Source organism: Chiloscyllium plagiosum, chromosome 4, assembly GCF_004010195.1.
Source record: "Chiloscyllium plagiosum isolate BGI_BamShark_2017 chromosome 4, ASM401019v2, whole genome shotgun sequence".
Classification (NCBI taxonomy): domain Eukaryota; kingdom Metazoa; phylum Chordata; class Chondrichthyes; order Orectolobiformes; family Hemiscylliidae; genus Chiloscyllium; species Chiloscyllium plagiosum.
This window is the reverse complement of record NC_057713.1, coordinates 56218366-56233139: the sequence shown is the minus strand read 5'-3', so window position 1 is coordinate 56233139 and position 14774 is coordinate 56218366. Positions and strand designations below refer to the sequence as shown.

Below are 14774 nucleotides of genomic sequence, written 5' to 3'. Positions count from 1 at the left end.
TCAGAAGCCCAAGAAATTTCCTTCAAGTATTAGTCCAATTTCCTTTCAAAAATTGTTATTGAATCGAGGCAGCTTATTCCAGTTTCTCCTTTACCTGAAGTATTGTCAGCCAGAAGATACAGAAGCTTGAACACACGCACCAGCAGGTTCAAGAACAGTTTTTTCCCTGTTGTTATTAGACTGCTTAATGGACCTCTGTAATTTCAATCTAATGTTAATCTTGCTTATGTGCACCTCCTGTGCAGTCATAACTTTGTGTTCCTCATTCTGTCTAAGCACCCTATGATCTGAATGTTCTTGTTTGTTATGATCTGATTGTACTGCTGTCAAAACAAATTTTTTTACTGTACCTAGGTACATGTGACAACAATAAATCAAGTCAAAATCTAATGTTAAAAATGGTGCACATGAGCAAGAGTCAAATTTAAAGGAATATAATCACAGAGAATTGTAGGGCTGGAGAAAATTGGGAGTTGTTCAATTTAATAGAATGTAATTTTTAAAAATGATACATCTGACCTTTTATATTTGATTGTTTCACTTTTTTGATAATTCTTGCAGTTGTTGATTCAAGAGCGATTTCAAGACATTGAAAAAATTAAAACAATTGGAAGTACTTACATGGCTGTCTCTGGATTGTCTCCTGAGAAACAGGTAAGAATGAAACAGAGTAAAGTATGTATGAACACTTTATAGCACTTCACATTCAATAAATGAGCATATTGAAAATTAATAAAATAATAAAATATTTTTTATTATCTCCCTTTTAGCACTGTGATGAAAAATGGGGCCATCTCTGTGCTTTGGCAGACTTTACCATTGCGTTAAACGAAAGTATACAGGAAATAAACAAACATTCCTTCAATAACTTTGAACTTCGTGTTGGTAAGTATAACTTGAATATTCACATTAGTTCTCGCTTGAAGTTGCTGTGAAAAATTGCACACGGCTCACTCCTATTTTAGAATTAAAATATTGGGCAGAATCGTATAGAGACAGTGGTGGTCTCGGCTGGTGACTAGAGTGTCTTCCTACCTTCAGGAAGGTCCTCCACATCCAACACCACTCAGGCACTTAGCAGGCCAGCCTATTGTAGAATCGAGGACCCTGCCAAGAGCAGCCGGTCAGTCAGAGGTCGGCAACTCTTCTGTTATCAACTGCAGCACCGGAGAGGGGCTCACTGCTGATGGGACTATAGCCACCCCCACGTCTCAGGTTGAGGAAGGACTCAGAAACAGAGTGATGTCTGGAAGGGGTTTACTGGAACAGGGCCCTGGGGGAAGAGGGATCTACATCAGGGGCAGGGTGGGAGGTGGTGTGTAACGGTGCTCACCCTATCTCCCCGCATCTCTCATTCCTGATTCCTGGTCCCTCGATCAGACACTTTAAATAAGAGACCCCTTAGAAACCTGCCAAAGTATTACACTAAGGTTTATTTGTCATGCTGCCCACATGCAACTCTATGATCCATACTGGTTGAGGTCCTCAGGTAGGCATTAATTGGACACTTAAGGCCCTCATTTGGCAGCAGGGCAGAAGGTCATTCAACAGTCTTCCAACTGGCCTTAATTGAGTGAAGATGGTAGGTGCAAGATCTCATCTTGTCCAATTAAATTGCCCTTATTCCACCAAATACACTGCAAGATTCTTCCTGCCCACAATGTGTGAAAAGAATTTAAAATGAATATTTTCGTGCTTTATGTTAAACGTTCAATGATTTACCTCAAACGAAATAATTGAATTTGTGGCAGTATGCAGACTGACACTGATTTTTATCTTTTGTATAAATATATTACAAAATATTTCAGATCAGATATGATAGAAATATAATAAAATACCCACTTTTCTCAATTCTCTTTGGTGCCTCAACCAATTGAAAAATTGTCGTATTAACTAAATAGGTTAGAGACAAAAAACCTGCAGATGCTGGAATCTAGGGTAGACAAGCAGGAGGCTGGAAGAACACAGAAAGCCAGGCAGCATCAGGCGGTGGAGAAGTCAACGTTTTGGATGTAACACCTGAAATGTTGACTTCCCCACCTCCTGTTGCTGCCAGGCCTGCTGTGTTCTTCCAGCCTCCTGCTTGTATTAACTAAATATGGCAAGAACTATGTACTTTCCATTACAAGCATACAACTGTGAGAAACAAAGCTCACGTACTTCAATAATTTCAGTCCGAGATAAGATCTGAATCAATAGTGTCATTTATTTCGCTCTTGCAAGAGGGGTGTTGTGTCCACTGTCCACAAGGCAGGGACACACACACACTGAATTCAACTAGTACACAACATTTATGTAATTTGTTCCTATTCCATCCTCCCATTGCTCCTCCCCTGTTTACATCTCCCACTTCTCTAAGACCGGCGCCCATTACTCTTGTTCATCTCTTGCCTTATCTGGCCTTGTCTGTGACAAAATGCTTATTTTTGGCCTCACAAAGCCGTTTGACCACATCCCGCCATGGTCCATTGTTAGGTATATCCCCCTTCACTACCATCTGTTTCCCTTACTTGTTATGATCTTATGACCTCATGACTTCTTGATTGTGGTTTGTTCTTGTTTTTTGCAGAAGCGGGAAATAGATGTTTATAACTACTGCTTGTATAAGCATATCTAGCTTAACCCTCTCCCCTCACAGCACCTCATCTATTTGTGTGTAACATCTACCATTGTTTGCAGGCACATTTCATTCTTGTATGCACATTTTAGCTAATACAAAAACAATTATGTACTTCCTTCACATAGTTTTCATTCTTGTTGACTCAGCTCTTGGCTGAAATAATTATACACTAGTGTGAGTTAATTTACCTTGCATAAGTAATTATGCTTGCAGAAGTAACACTACCTTACCTATATCCCACACAACTCTTCAGTACGTTATGGATGAAAGGCCTTAGACAATGGCCTTTCTCCACTGGGTGTTTGTGGCAGCTGTCCCAAGCTTTAGTACATCCTTCACTTGTAATATGCCAGTTTGCAGCACACAGTTGAGGATGATACTTTGCTCTGGACAACCAGCAAGTTTTGGGCAGACCAAAGAGCTTTGTCTTTCGACATGTTGATGTGTCATTGAGGCGCAGTTGATGTTTTTTGGTGTGTATCACTGAGACCAGCCTGTAGAACACAAGACTTGGGCATCATGAAGCTGCTCAGGACAAACCTTGACAAAAAAACACACTGCATCACTCTCTCTCGAGATCTTCTTTGAAAAGGCACAGTCCAGAAGGAGATGTATGACAGTCTCCTCACTGCCACAGCAATTTCAAGGGCAGCATCCTATGGCACAGAGTGCTCAATCTATATGAATGATCTGATGAGTAGTGCCCTTCTCACCACCAGCCAAACTAAGTCTTGGTGTTTGTTGGAAAGGTCTGGTCATGAGGCGTTCTGCCAAATGAATTCAGCAGTCTGCTCCGGGATCAGGATGAATCATCTCATTTCCCCACAGCGTCTCAAAGGCGTTATGTGCTGACCACCCCCTTGTGGTCAAAGGTGTTGCTCTATACAAACCTTTTAGCAAGGGACAGGTAATATTTATGGTCCAGCTACTGGGATCATTCCATAGCAATGGGGTCAGACCCATCCTTCACAGCACTGGGGACAGGTAGAGCTCCAACATTTATTTACTGTAGACCAAGAGTCCATGGACAGCTTAATACAACCACACACAAGGGGACCATCAGGATGAGACTGACATTGGGTCTGTTCTTCCCTCTTCTATCCAGGGTTTTGTACAAGTTTTCCTTGCTGGCCACAATCCATCCTTGACTCCCAGGTAAGTAGAAGATAGCTCAGGTGACTGCTGTAGTGCAGACTTGGGGAATGGGCCAGTCCTGCCTATGTAAAGTAATACCAAGACCAGCTCACACCTCATGACTAGGTTTCTATCCATAATCCAGAGGGAGTGGTGCTGCCACATGCCCAGTTTCTGCTTCACTTTGGGATTATACTGCTCCTGGATATTAGCAATGCTAAACTATATGGCCAGCATCTGCAGGTAATTTGACCAGATGGAGAAATAGATATCAGTTGACCCAGTTCCTAAAGAGCCTGGCCTCGTTCTTGTTTTGATTTACCTTGGCTCTCAAGGCCACTTTAAACTGTTCGCAAATGCTCATGAGCCTATGCCTGACAGCAGGCCTGAGCAGAAGATAGTGATGCCCTCCGTGTTCAGGGAGGCCTTAACCTAATGGCCTCCACTGCCTGGGATCGTCACTTCTGTCAGGCTCACATCCTTCCTGATGGACGTGCTGATGAAGGGCTCTATACAACATACAAATAAGGCGGGGGGAAGAGAGAGAGAGCCAGCTCCAGATTTGATCGGGATGCTTTCTGATTGCCTTTGATTGAGACTGCACTACTGATGTTTATAAAGAGCAGTCGAATCTAAATGCAGATTCCCTCTGCAAAGCCTGTTTGGGTGAGCACATTCGTCATGTAGGTGGGTGAAATTCTGATGAAGGTTTTCCCCAGTCTAATTTGATGAGGAATCTAATCTAATCTAAACTCACTGGTAAGCTATCACTTCTGAGAGGTTTTTTTTCATATTAAAACAAAAAAGGCTTCCTAAATTGCAGATTCCTTTTATGATGTGCATAACTGAGAATTATAAGAGTTGAAGCTTTAGTTTCAAGCCTTAAATGTGAAGAATATATCATTTGGAGTTTAGCATGTCCTTTGGCCTCCCTGAAAAGTTTGCATAAGCAATGTCCATTTATGGTTGAAAGAGTTCCACAGAGGCCAGTATCCCATCAGTAAGTCACCCTTTATTTACAAGTGGAGAATAATTGAGACTGATCCAACCCCCTCAGAGTTAGCTCTCAGAGTGATCAGAACCCCTGTTTTTTTTTACCAAATCACCCTTTATTTACATGTGGGGAGTCCTTGACACTGATCCAGCTCCCTCAGAGCCAGCTCTCAGAGTGAACAGGATGTCTGACACTTCTGTTCTTTTTTTTTTCCTTTTTATTACCCCCACACTCCCGCCTAACTGCGGTAGTGCTTATTTTTTCCCCAGCACCCATGGTGTGTGTGTGCAGGTGTGAGACACAGTGAGAGACACAAGGTGCACGAATCTTTATTCAAATTTCCACCACCAGGAAGATAGGAAAATACCCGAGTGGCCAGTGACAAGCAGTGCCCTTCACATCAAAGGGCAATGCTGTGTGATCAAACAGTGAAGGGGAGGGCAGGGATCAAATCAAAATAGAATTGGAGGGGGAAATAATGCACTCCACTCCCTGTGGTGTCCACCTCTCCCTGAACAACTCCAGGGTGTTGGTGGACACTGCGTGCACCTTTTCCAGGGCCCTAACGTAACCGCGGAAGAGGGGCAGGCAGTCGGCCCTAACAACCCCCTCCACGACCCGCTGCCTCGACCTATTTATGGCCAGTTTGGCCAGGGCCAGTAGCAGACCCATGAGGAGGTCTTCCAACCTGCCCTCCCTCCTCTGTACCAGGTGCCCGAAGATCAGGAGCGTGGGGCTGAAGTGCAACCAAAAACAGAGGAGGAGGTTTTTGAGAAAATCAAAAAGGGAGTGCAAATGCCCACACCCAATATATACATGGTCCACAGACTCCACAGCGCCACAGAACAAGCAGTTCGGCTCGGAGTCCGTGAACCACCGCAATCTGTGGTTGCAGGGGACCGCTGCAAGCAGCATCCTCCACGCCAGATCCCCGAGAGAAAGGGGTAGGACTCCCGCATAGAGAGCCCTTCACTGGGGATCCCCACCGCCTGGTGGCAAATGGGCACGCCAAGGATGGTAGATGAGGGAGAAGAGGTGGACGGTGTGCAGCAGCAGTCGGTACAGGGCCTGCCTTTTTACGTCCTTAAAAGGGACAAAACTAAAATTCTGGAGGCGGCTCAGGTTGTGGGGCACAGACTCCCGCGGGAAGTACGGGATCTTGGGGCCAATGTGAAATTCCGTCCAGGCAGGGGTGATTGCAGACGGGATTCCACCGCACACCTGAGCATCCTCCTTCTGAGATTTTTACTCTGTTAAGATGATTTAAGAGTCTTCACTTGTCCAGACTTAGCAGCTTGTCTGGACCCTCCTGCTTACTGTCATCTAATATACATACAGACTGACACTGAAACCCTGGAGGCAGACAGCATCACATGGGCTGCACAGGTAGCACCCTAAGGGGCTGTCTGCCCCCTAGATATTTAGGCACATTTTCATAGTAATGCCTCACATGTAGCAGAATATTTCTCTGAAATGTTTCACGTAGAATGTTATATAAAGTTGATATGGTATCAGCTAAAACAACCAAAACCACTTGCAGGAATAAATCACATTTAACTGAGCAAAATGTCTCAAGGTGCTTCGAAGGAACATGATCCAACAAGGTTCAATAGCAAGTCAAATGAGAAAATATTAGCGCAATGAAAAACTTGACCAAAGTGGAAGGTTTTAAGGGGCAATTAAAGGCGGAGAGGGAGGTGACAGGTCGAGATATAGAAAGGAAATCCCAGAGCTCGGAGTGAGGCAACTGAAGGCACAGCCACTAATGGTATCAATATCAAAATCAGGGGTATGCAAGAGGCCATAATTAAAAGACACAGAAAACCGTAAGACCAGTTTCGATCAGGTTTGGATAATATTAATGCAGATCGTATGAAAAACATTCAAATCCTCAGCACCCTTCTCATTCTAAAGACAGAGCTGAAACAAACTAAGATAAGGTAAGTGGAGCTCTCAATTTTATTTCAATTGCTTATTTTCCATCAGTGGGTTAACCTTGTTTGGAGATCATCAAATTTTCAACTCCATAGACTCTAGTATCTCTGAATATCATTACATGACTATAGATCTCTGCCTAAACTCCATAGTATCACAGATGCCAGTCTTCAGTGAACTCCACTCACTCCATGTGATATTAAGAAACTAGCTACTAAGGCATTAGATACTGAAAGGCTACAGGCCATAAGACTGTAAGATGTGGGAACAGAAATTGCTGATTCGACCGATCGGGTCTGCTCCGCCATTCGATAAGATGATGACTGATTATTTTCAACTCTGCTTTCCTGCCTTTTCCCATTATGCTTAGTTATCTTATTGATTAAAAATCTGTCTATCTCAGCCTTGAATATACTTAACAATCCCTCCTCAACAGCTCTGTGTTGTAAAAACGTCCACAGATTCTCAACCCTCTGACAGAAGAAATTCGTCCTCATCTCAATCCTAACTGAGTTGTCCATTTAAGACAGTGATGAGGAGAAGTGTTTTTCTCAGAAGGTAGTGAATCTGTGGAATTCTTTATCATAGAGGGCTGTTGTGGCTGGGTCACTAAGGATACTCAAGACTGAGATAGACAGACTTTTAATCTGTAAGGGAATCAAGGGGATAAGGCAGGAAAATAGGGTTAAGGATTAACAGATCAGTCATATTCTCACTGAATGGACTCAGTGGCTTACGCCTTATGGTATTATACATATCTAGTATTCAAATCTTGATGTCTGACTATGTAAATATTTTGAGACACATTATAATTAAGGTCGACACTGTTAACTTGAACATTATTGTGTTACACTTGAATGAAAGATAAGAAAATAAAAAAATCTCATGCATGCTGGTTTCTTTTGATTTCTGATTAGCCTGATATTTTGCCAATTAATTCACTCAACAAAAACAATAAAGAGACACTTTGTCCTTAAAAGAAGTTTAATTTGCCCTTTGGTCATGGAATAATATATTTTATCCTTCTAAGCTACAAATGGCATGAGCAACCACTTGGAAATGCTGAATTTATGTGCTGGATTTTATTGTCCCCAATAAAATCCTCATTGGCATATTACGAGGATTTCAGCTTCGTAATATGCCATGGTCACCTGCCCTCCACACACACCCTTGCTGTCACCTTATTTTTATCAGTACATGCCAATAGGTCAGTTGTGACCCTTAAGTGGTAAATGAACTGGTGACTTAAAAGCTTCATCATATTGTCACTAGGACCAACCAGTGGAGGAGGGGTCCAGCTTTTACTGCGGCTGCTGAAAGCAGACAAGGGGCTTTGGGGTGCCTCGTTAACTGGAACCCCAATCTCCCACACCTCCAGTTCCTTTGAGCCCCTGGCCTGCCTGTTCTGACCCTGACGCATTTCGTGCATCAATCCCTGCTCACTTTTCATTACAGCTCCAGCTCCCCAGTGTTTGAGACTGTTGTAGTTCTTACCGTGGTAACTACTTCAAGAAATGCTGCTAGGACCAGGGAGCTGCCTGCCTCACTCGGTTACCCACGTCACAGCTCAAACATTTAACTTCCCTCCAAGCTTTCAAGGCCTGTGGGGAAAGCTTTTCATTGGGTGGTCAGGGACTGTAATATTTACTAGGGTTAACAGTTGCTAATCAAATAACAGATTTTGCTGTGTAAAAATAGTCCTCTCCAGTATCATTGTTAACCTGGAAATAAAGTTTAACACCAAATCTGAGGACTTTTTTAAACACTAAAACACAACATATTGTTTTAAGGTAGCAGTTTCTAATATTTACTGAAAAATGTTTTTTTATTGTTTGATGTGTTTTATGATATAATGATGCAGTTAATGTCAAAAAAAATCTAAAATTTGGATAGACTCCCCAAAACAAGTACCAGGACCTCAATTAGCAATTACTCTATACCCATTCAGCGTCATGCAGGTAACTTTTTTATGCTACCCATTGATTGGATAATATTGGCTTGCAACCTAGCAGTAAGTGTGCTGCTGATTGGCTGCGATAAAGAGTGCTAATTTTATTCAAGGCTAAGACCTTTTATGTCGAGCCTACACTATTTAAACACTATTGCAGCCGGTACTGAAAGTGGCTGGAGAGGAATCTCTAGTACACATTCGCGAGAAGGTTGGCAAAGAGTGAGCGGTCAGATTGGCTGATGCAGTACTCAAGGCCATGGTGTTGGAGATGGACAAGTGGCAGCAGATCCTCTTCTCATCAGAGGCCCTCCAAACAAACACTTAAAAGGCAATGGGCACAATCATGGAGGTCAATGTCAATAATCTTACTTCGATAGAAGTTTAATGACCTCACAGGAAATTTATTTTCAAATACCATCTACTTAAAACTGAACCATGAGCTTCACACTGTACCTAATAGAGCATAGCACATTGTTCACCTGCTAAGAACCTCTAGGTCATCCTCCTGCCCTTACCACTGTTGTGAATCTCGTACCCTCATCTCAGTTTGCACACACTACAAGACATTCAACAATGGCAGCCACATCACCTAAACAGTTTGCACCACACGTACTGAGACAGTTCAATCTCTCTTTCATGATAATGTGGCACAGCGCTGGAAACAGCAGGAGCTAAGCAGTGAGGTCAGGCATGAAGAAGAAGTTTGGAGCATAACTGGAGCAGTTGAAGCCATGGCCAGTGGTGGTGCTGAGAACAAAGCAAATGATCTGATCTCCAAACCCAGTTTGTTTTCTCACATCTCACTTCTGTCTCATTTCACAATATAGTTTGGTTTGCAAGCTGCCTTTGGTGTAAGCATGCACCTCTTGTTTTTCCTTCTTTTAAATATCCAAGATCTGTTTCTTGGTCAGACACTGATACCAACACAGAAATACTAAAACGATTAGGCATTGTTTCTGAATGAAACACCATCATTAGATCTCACACAGCCAGCAGCAGTTCATGTATTAGGTAGCATGTATAATCTAGTCAGTAATACCCAGTTTGGATTCCATCAGAGCCACTCAGCTCCTGCCCTCATTACAGCCTTGGTTCAAACATGGACAAAACACATGAATTCCAGATGTGATGTTAGAGTGACAGCCTTTGACATCAAGACCGCATTTGATTGAGTGTGGCATCAAGGGGCCCTGGCAAAACTGGAATCGGTGTGTATCGGGGTGCAAGCTCCTCATTGATTAGAGGCATAGCTGTCACATAGGAAGGTGGTTGTGGTTATTGCAGGTAAGTCATCTCAGCTCCAGGACATCTCTGCAGGAGTTCCTCAGGGTAGTGTCCTCAACCCGACCATCTTCAGTTGCTTCACAAATGACCTTCCCTCCATCATAAGGTCTGAAGTGGAGATATTCACTGATGGTTGCACTATGTTCAGCACCATTTGTAACTCCTCAGATACTGAAGCAGTATTCAAATGCAACAAGATTTGGACAATATCCAGGCTTAGACTGACAAGTAGCAAGTAAGATTCACACCACACAAATGCCAAGCAATGACCGCCTCCAATAAGAGATAATTGAATGACTTCACTTTCATACTGAATAGTCACTGAATCCCGCAATATCAATATCCTGCCATTACCATTGACCTGAAACCCAACTGGATTCACCATATAAAAACAGTCGTTACAAGAGAAGGTCAGGGATTAGGAATACAATGGTAAGTAACTCCCTTGCTGACTCCCCAGAGCCTGTCTGCCATCTACAAGACAGAAGTGTGATGTAATACTCTACACTTGCCTGGATGAGTGCAGCTTGAACAACAAGAAGTTTGACACTATCCCAGGAAAAAGCAACCTACTTGATTGGCACCACATCCACAAACATCCATTCTGTCTACAACCAACTCCCTCCTGGATGGTGTCAAGCTTCTTGAGTGTTGTTGGAGCTGCAGTTCTACAGGCAAGTATGGATTATTCTATCACACTCTTGACACTTACGGTAGAGAGGCTTTGGGTGCTGCCCTTGCTATATTATCCACAAACAGTTGAAATCCTCCAATTTACATTATTGCATTGATCATTTAAATACAGTAGTTGTTGGTGGATAGAGAGCAAAGGCTGTACTCAAAATCAATTACTGCTGGATGTAATCAGGAAAAAAACAGGGATATACATTTCCCAAACAATGGGAAGAAAGTAACCTCTGCTTTCACCAAGGAGGCATGGTTCGTGTAACTGAGGAAGCGAGCAGCAGGATTTTAGGGAGTGTAGGACACTGTTTAATGACCATACCAAGCCAAGAAAAGTCAATACATTTGCTAGTTTGTGTTTTTGGTTATCCAGCCTTCGCTTTCTATGTTCGTCATCAACCTCCCTTTTCCTTGTTAATTTCATTCATTTCTACCACTCCTGTGCTTACTTGTGTGTATGTTACATTGTCACTCTCACTGAATGCATTGCATCAATTGGGTGAAAACCTGACTTTTGCTCCCAGGTCTGTTTGCTCACCTCTAAAAGGAGAAGAGAAGGCAAAGAAAAGGGAGAGAGTGCACAATCTGATTTCTTTAAGTTGGCAATGGAGAAACATAGAATTTGCAAACACCTAGAGACAGTATCACAATACACATGTATCCTTTGATTAGTGATAGAACTGAGCAGCCTGAGTATGGTGACTGTCAAGATTATGACTTTGCAATGATTAAATCACAACCCTTTATTTTGTCTTCACAGGTGCAGCTATTGTCATTGGACATCCATGAGGATGAGTCCTTAGAGGACCTCACTCCTTCTGGGCATGCACCACCACAGAAGGTGCAACCACACACACTAGTATGGTTCTACTTAGATAGTTTGCCAGATTTTCACCGAATGTGCATGAATGGACAGTAGTGGATGATCCAGGTCAGGGAGCACAGTGGAGTTGTCACTGAGAAGTAAAATTCAAGAGACACATCAGCAACCTAGAGAAGTATTAACAGATGTGCTGCATAAACTCTCTGTCTCCACTGTACTGGTGGAGACCAAAAAGGAGCAGAGTTGATGATGCAAGGTCTGCCTCATCCAGGAATGTGAAAAGGTCTGCCATGGAGAGGAAGCCCACCTCATGGGAGCTTTGAACATCCTCCGAAATGAGTTCATGCAGGCGATGACCATAGCTGTGTAGAGGCCAAAAAATGTTGTGACCTTAAAAAGTGCTACTGATTGCTGCCAGGTTGCAATACATATTGGAGAAGGTGAGGACTGCATATGCTGGAGAGTCAGAGTTGAAAAGTGTGGCTCTGGAAAGGTACAGCAGATCAGGCAGCATTAGCCTTTAGGAGGGATGATGGCAAAAGTGGGTGTGGAAATGGGAATTCTACTCTTTTCCCGATTCTTCTCACTGTCTCAGTACCTCACAGTACCTAACTTCATCTCCTATTTTTGGGATGACCTTCAGAGGGCATGAGCCAATAGTTGTCTCATTGCTGGAATATCTGGCAAGCCTCTGGTTCCTAGTGGGATGGGTTTCTCCATGTTAATTTTGATATGATTATGAACCAGTTCTGGATTGTTGGACAAGCTCATAATGCTTTATAATATTGCCAAAAATGTGCAGTCAGTGGAAATCAGCCAACTATCCTGAGCTATTGTGATTGTGAGGCAAATTTTGTTGGAACTTGAAAGCAATCGTAAATAATCTGCTCACTATATTTATGAGGATCCGACTGGGAGTCACTGAATATCTCTCCAGTCGTGCCCTGGAAGAAATCAGTGATGAAAAAGTGCAGGGAATTGGTCAGTGTTGGAGCTATGGCTAATTTGTGGCCACTGGGGCCAACAGTGAGCAGCACCTCCTGTGGAAGGCTGCAAGCTGCCACCACCTCGATGTGACAACTTCAACCTGAGGAAGTATCACTTTTCCAAAAGGTCAAGGAAAATGAGCCTCTGTTTGTAAAGGCTATGACCTGGCTAGTGTCTCCCGTGACATCAGCCTTATTTGACTGCCTGTGTGGAGTTTGCACGTTCTCCCTGTGTCTGGATTTCCTCCCACAGTCTAATGTTAGGTGAACTGGCCAAGCTAAATTGCCCATGGTGTTCAGGGATGTGTTGGTTAAGTGCATTCCAGGGGAAATGTAGAATGCTAGAGTAGGGGAATGGGTCTGGGTGGGTTACTCTTTGGAGGGTCAGTGTGGACTTTTTGGGCTGAATGAGTTGTTTCCACACTGAATGGATTCTATGAAATATTGCAGATTCTTCTCTCTTTTCATTTGGTGTCAAACACATCCAATATACTTTTTGTCATGATCTGATCACTTTGAAATCCTCCAAGATTATAAAAAGCTGTATCCAAACAAAAGCTCTCTGATAAACATTTGCCTGAAAGAAAGGAGACAGTGGCTACTATAAGTGACCTTCCTTTCAGGTGAAGAATGGCATGTTTAAGCCTGAAATAGCTGATACATACCTGCTATATTGCAATAATTAATTAAACAATTTTACGTGGGTTTCTTGTCAACATCAAAATAGGTCTCCATGAAATCCACAGTTGGTGCATTGTATCCTGATTGAGTGCCCGCTCTAAAAATGCCCCAGATTTCATTCGTTGTTGGATTTTGCTTTTACTTTTATACTTTAATTCTCGATCTTTTACTTTTCTCTTTTAATATTTTCTTTCTTCCGCTCTTTTTGTTTTCTTTCTTTCTCTTTTTTTCTGCACGCGATTTCCCATTGAATTAAATAATCTCACAGATACTTTCTGGTTTAAATTCTGCTCTTAAACTGCTCTACTCTTTAAACATTTTTCAATCTGTTTGATTAAGGAGTTACAAGGTTGCTTGCTCTGTTCACAATGGTCCTGTATGTTCTGTAGAGGATGCTGTGCATTTTAGATGACACGAACTTAAGGTGTAAACACACATGAAAAGGCTGGCACAATTAAGATCAAATGCCACTTCCATTCAATTAATTATTTAATGTGTAAAGTCATGTTCATTCACTTAAATATGCACTTGAACAGATATTCATTCCATTGACCCACATTTTTTTTTTAAGTATGTAATCTCAATCCAGTATTATTTAATATAAATATTTATGCCCTTTTTGCATTATGCTGTAACTTAGTGGCTGCACAGTCATTGGATCTTCTGCACAGACAAATACTAGCACATATAAATATCTAAATAATTTTAATTTTGCTATTACAAGAGTTACCTTAAATCATTCCCACATTTGTTTCTTATTTCCAATTTACTGTCATTCATTAAGCATTACAGGGACACCAACTGGCAGATAATATGTACTGTATGAAACATCTGACAATCTGATAACCCTCAGTTTTGATCAGACTGAACTATTCTGATTGATGAGTTTAATGGTTGTGTCCATGAGTTGATTTACTTGGTCAAAGTCCCTGTGGAGCCTGAGGAGGACTGGAGCTTGTGATACAAAAGGATAGTTGCTTGTGATTGCAGAAAAATACGAATTTTGTCAAAACTTTTTGCCTTATACTCATCTGGACAATCCTCAAGAAATATCAAAGGGGAAGACCAGCAATTCTAGTGTAGAAGAAGGGAATGCTAATTGGTTGGCAATGATTCTGATTGGTGAAAGGATTGCCATGGAAAATATACCGATTAATGGTGATTGACAGTTAACAGTCAAGCTTTGTTCAAACTAGGCAGGTTGACACTAATTGGTCATAAAATGAACCAGTGAATGGCCGTTACCTATTTTGTTGAGTTCAAACACACATGTTGTTCTGACTGCAAAGAACAGGGCCCTATGTATTAATATTAGGTAACTTTTCATATATGCAAGTGTGCCACACTGCAAGCCTGAATGATAAACCTATGACCAATTACCCTTACCAACAGAGTCAACCTGCAACAAAGTCAATTATAATTACCAACAAAATCTGGCAATCAGCATTCATGACTACTGTCACCATGGCAATGCCTCAACCAGTCAGAGTCCACTTGCCAACCAATTAGAATAATCATAGAATGCTTACGGTGTTGAAACAGGCTCTTTGGCCCAACAAGTCCCCACTGACCCACTGAAGAGTAACCCACCCAGACCTGTTCCCCTACCCTATTATCCTATATTTACCCAGACCAATGCACCGAACCTACACATCCATGAACACTGTGGCCAATTTAGCATG

General features: G+C 42.2%; 1 protein-coding gene across 6 annotated transcripts in view; it reads left to right on the top strand.

Annotated features, from left to right (window-relative positions):
* adcy8 (adenylate cyclase 8 (brain)) overlaps window positions 1–14774 on the top strand; it is a 124257-nt gene that overhangs the window by 98477 nt on the left and 11006 nt on the right. For 3 of the 6 annotated variants that reach the window (XM_043688256.1, XM_043688254.1, XM_043688253.1), the window contains 2 exons: window positions 562–654; window positions 771–885. In XM_043688256.1, the coding sequence (XP_043544191.1) occupies window positions 562–654; window positions 771–885 (208 nt within the window). Of the gene's footprint in view, window positions 1–561; window positions 655–770; window positions 886–3725; window positions 3776–6535; window positions 7086–11126; window positions 12687–14774 lie in introns of those variants that run through there. The other 3 variants (XM_043688255.1, XM_043688259.1, XM_043688257.1) reach the window with 3 other exon arrangements.